The sequence below is a fragment of the Rhinoraja longicauda genome, unplaced genomic scaffold, assembly GCF_053455715.1.
Source record: "Rhinoraja longicauda isolate Sanriku21f unplaced genomic scaffold, sRhiLon1.1 Scf001303, whole genome shotgun sequence".
Classification (NCBI taxonomy): domain Eukaryota; kingdom Metazoa; phylum Chordata; class Chondrichthyes; order Rajiformes; family Arhynchobatidae; genus Rhinoraja; species Rhinoraja longicauda.
In genome coordinates, this window is record NW_027602518.1 from 28569 (window position 1) to 32837 (window position 4269).

Genomic DNA, 4269 nt, shown 5'->3' on the forward strand with positions numbered 1-4269 from the left:
ATCTATTCCCACTTTTCACCTCAAACCTTTCATTTCAACCTTACTCTTAACATTCTTGAGAGGGAGACCAAAGGATTCACCACCCTTGAAGCAATTATCATTTTTAAAATTACAACCTTGATGATTCGAAAGTGTATAAAGAACTTGCATTTCTGCACAACTCTACAATATCTTAACCGAGTTTACAACCAGTGCTTTCTAAGCTGCCATGTTAAAAGGTATGGCTGCCAATTTGCAGAGCCCACTATAAATATGGACATGCTCAGATAATCTATTCTTTCTAATGGTGTAGTATGCAAGAGAAATATTAAGTAAGACGCCAGGAACTTATCTGTCCTTCCTGCAAATGGTGGTGGTGGGGGGGGGGATTTAATTATTTACAGACAGATGGTACAGTAAAATATTCCCTCTGAAGACTGCCACCTCTGATGTTATTGCCCTTCACCTGCTGTAATGCACAGGGATGAGAGGTGGGGTCTGTGATGGAGCCCAGCTCTGGTTATCTGTGCTTGATGAAGAACTGAAGCGCAAACAGCCTTGAAAAGCTCTATAAAAGAACAAAAAAAATTCCACAAGGAAGACCGTTACTGGGGACTGAATGTTCCACACTGTCACAGATTACTATATCATCTCAAAGGCGAGATGATAGTCTTAAATCAGATTGGAGACTACATCCTCAGAGTGTACTGATATCCATAGTGCAGCACCAACTATTTATATGTCCATTTTAAATTTCAGTTTATACGATTCATTCTTCAATTCATAATTGCTTACCATAGAATTAAAAGCTAAGGTTTTATTTTGGTTTACATCCACAGATTTCCTCCTTTCCACCCTGGATTACCGAAGTTTTGCATTGCCACTATCGCTATGCTAACAGCAGCAGTGTGCACTTTGAGTGGAAGGAACAAGCTCACAGAATGAAGGGGGAGAAGATGTTCCCGGGAAGGGAGTGAGTCAAACAGGTGGGCAGAGAAGAGTGGGGAGGGCAATTTATGTGAGGAAGGGATTAGCCAAGGAGGGTGGTTGGCCTAGCTCAGCACCCTCGTGCTGAACATCAGGAGATGTCTGTGGTCAGAAGTGACCCAGTGGGATGGCTCGTGGATCATCAGTCTTACATCAACCAGTGGTATAGATGCTGCCACAACACTCCTCCTGACGCACGGTGTCACAGGTACGTTTTCAGGGCAGAATATTTCGATGTGGAGAAACCGCACATTGCTGAACCTGGGACTCCGAGCCAAGGATCTGCTGCCAGTGACAGGGGGCTGAAAGGTAGGAAGCGCAAGAGGAAGGAGCGGGAACTGAACCAGGGAGAGGTGGAGGCTCTGGAGTACCACGCAAAGGTCAGCCTGGCAATTCAGGATGGTGCCAGAAAGCTGGTGGAGCATATGGAAGCCCAGGAGACTGGGAGGGAGGGTGGCAGTGGGCAAGAGATAGCTGTGGTTCTTGCCAATTCTATGCTAATAGAGCTCTGCTCCATGGCAAAGCATCTATCAGAGGAAGCCCAACAGCAAGTGCAGGTGATCACCGATGAGTCAGAAGCCGTGCTGGAGCTCCTGGGCCGTCTGACAGAAAACAGCACAGGCTGTGCCCGGCTCGTGAGACTGATGGGTCACCACTATCTGTTGCCACCTCAATGCTCCTTCCTGCTGTCAGACATCTCCCGTGTGCAGCTGCTCCTGGGCTACAAGAAGTACGACGTAATCACTTTGGACCCTCCTTGGGAGAACAAGTCTGTGAAGAGGAGCAAAGGCTACAGCCACCTCTTTCCCTGGCAGATCCGCCAGCTCCCTGTGCCGCTCCTCTCTGCCCCCGGCTGCCTGGTGGTGTGCTGGGTCACCAATCGGCAGAAGCACCTACACTTCGTCAAGGAGGATCTGTACCCCAGCTGGTCGGTAAACGTGGTCGCCGAGTGGCACTGGGTGAAGGTGACCCGACACGGGGACTTTGTGGTGCCCTTGGACTCCATTCACAAGAAGCCCTATGAGATCCTGGTCTTGGGCCGTTACATGGGCAGTTCAGCACAGCAAGGTGGAGAAGCTGTCATCACTGAGAACGTCACGGTGCCAGACCGCAAGCTTATTGTCAGCGTGCCTTGTCGGCTTCACTCTCACAAACCCCCACTGGGGGAGGTGCTGAAAGGACTGACCGGACCTCACCCAGAGTGCCTGGAACTGTTTGCTCGTAACCTGCAGCCTGGGTGGACCAGCTGGGGCAACGAGGTGTTACGATTCCAACACCTCAGCTATTTCCAGCAGCTCGGCCCAGAGCAAGGAGAGCAAAGCTGTTGCTATTCACATACACACCAACCATCTGACCCATCACTCCCTCAGCAATCATTCGTGGAGCAATAAATGTGTTGGTACTACACACTCTGGGGGAAAAGGCCCTTTGGACATTCACAGCTTGAGGGTCAACGATTACAGGTGTAATAAATTAGATGCTTTTAAAAATTTGTGTGTTCCTTTCTCTTAAGCTTTTTTAGGGAGTGAAATTGATGACCCAATTTTCGATTAAAGAGTCACTTAGATTTTCAGCAACTCAATATAGCACTATCAAAATATTTTCGTAATTACTGTCACAATGTGGAGAACATGGCTCCCTGTGTGCACAGCAAGATCCCATGTATAACAATGTAGGAAAGATTAGTGTTTGAATGAGTTGTACTGGGACGCTTGATATCCAAAATAATGCCATCCATTTATTAAAGAGCTGTCCCTGACAAGATTTTCAAACATAGAACATGAACTGTACAGCACAAGAACAGCTCATTCAACCCACAATGTCTTAGATCCCTTTATTTTTCACTAGGTATTGTTCATTTTTATCAATATTAAGAATTATGAAACACATAAACGTTTGCCATGGTTATCTATCATCATACATTTAATAATTCCCAAACTGCTACAACTAACTTGACCCAAATTTCATTTCATGTTTCAATTGAAAAGACGACTACGCCTCTTTAGTACTGCACCAGAGTTGACCCACATTACAGGCTTGGGTCCTGAGAGTTGGAAAATTACGAGTACCACCTATAGTGTCACAACAGACACCAGCAAGTTGTGGTCAGAATATTTCTGCATAGGAGTAGGAGTTTGCATTCCTAACCTCATGAAAAATTCGGAAGCCTCTCCCCCCTTGCACAAACCAGTGATTAAGCAATTTTTGTTTGTAAAATCTTTCTTCATGTTAAAGCTACGTTTTACAATTAGCTATCTCCTGAAAAACAATCACATGATAAAACCAGTGCATTATCTACTAACATACTGCATTTGAGTCATCTCAAACTACATTTCGCTCTTGAAGTAAACATGCTGTTCCTCTGGAAGTATGATACACAACAGTAGTAGTAGTTCCAGAACAAGGCAAGAGTCAAGTGGCAAAAAAAAAAAAAAAATTCAAAATCCAGTTGCCTGGTAACTAAAAATGCTTTCTAATTCACTGCCTTAATCTAAGCAGGGCTCTCTATACACAGTCTTCCTCTCTGGACCCTGAAACATTTGTGGTCACCTAGAGCTGTGATGCTGCTTTTTCATTCAAAGGGCAACTTTGAATCAGTCTAGTTCTGAACCACATCCCTGATTTCAGCACCTCATCCTGAAGTGAAAGTAATTGTTGGCACATTCAACCATTTTACGACAAGAGGGTACGGTTTGCTCGTTAAGTTTCTGAATTTGAAACATCTATTCTGCTGGAGACCTCCACAAGGATACGTCACCTCAGATTTCTCCAGCTGTGGCCATTGTTCGCACACAACAATAAGCAAAATTGCCAAATTCAGCCAATAGTATGCAGGGACCTCTTTTCATTACTGTGACTCCTAATTCATTGCAGAGACAGATGTATCTACCACTGTTCCACCTAGTAAACTGAACTCTTCCAGTTATATAATATTTGTTCCTAAGAATAGATAAGTTGCCTTTCCGTACCCATTTTCATGCAGTAAAAAGAAGGCATCACAGATGCAGAGAGCCAAGTCAGTGCATTCTGTAGGTACACTGAGATGACAGTGTCTTCACTGTAAACAGCATTCATGTCTGAGCCAGAGGAGAGATCCCACATCTGAAAGTAATTTGTAATATTCGACACTTATAACAGTTGACAAACATTCAATAACTCCAACTTGAAAACACAGATCTTTTGTTGTGAGATGTTTAACCTCTGCAATAAGATTGCCAAGAATCTAGAGATTAAATTTGTGGGAAATTGAAACTTTAAGTGATTTTGGATAGCTGACTCATCAGTGGACAATCTGCAGAAGCA

The 4269-nt window shown here is 44.5% G+C and overlaps 1 protein-coding gene across 1 annotated transcript; it reads left to right on the forward strand.

Annotated features, from left to right (window-relative positions):
* Positions 1-849: 849 nt before the first annotated feature.
* LOC144591642 (N(6)-adenine-specific methyltransferase METTL4-like) lies at positions 850-2441 on the forward strand. The gene has a single exon (XM_078395691.1). The coding sequence runs from the start codon at positions 1065-1067 to the stop codon at positions 2355-2357; it is 1293 nt and encodes a 430-aa protein (XP_078251817.1). The 5' UTR covers positions 850-1064; the 3' UTR covers positions 2358-2441.
* The last annotated feature ends 1828 nt before the right edge of the window (positions 2442-4269 follow it).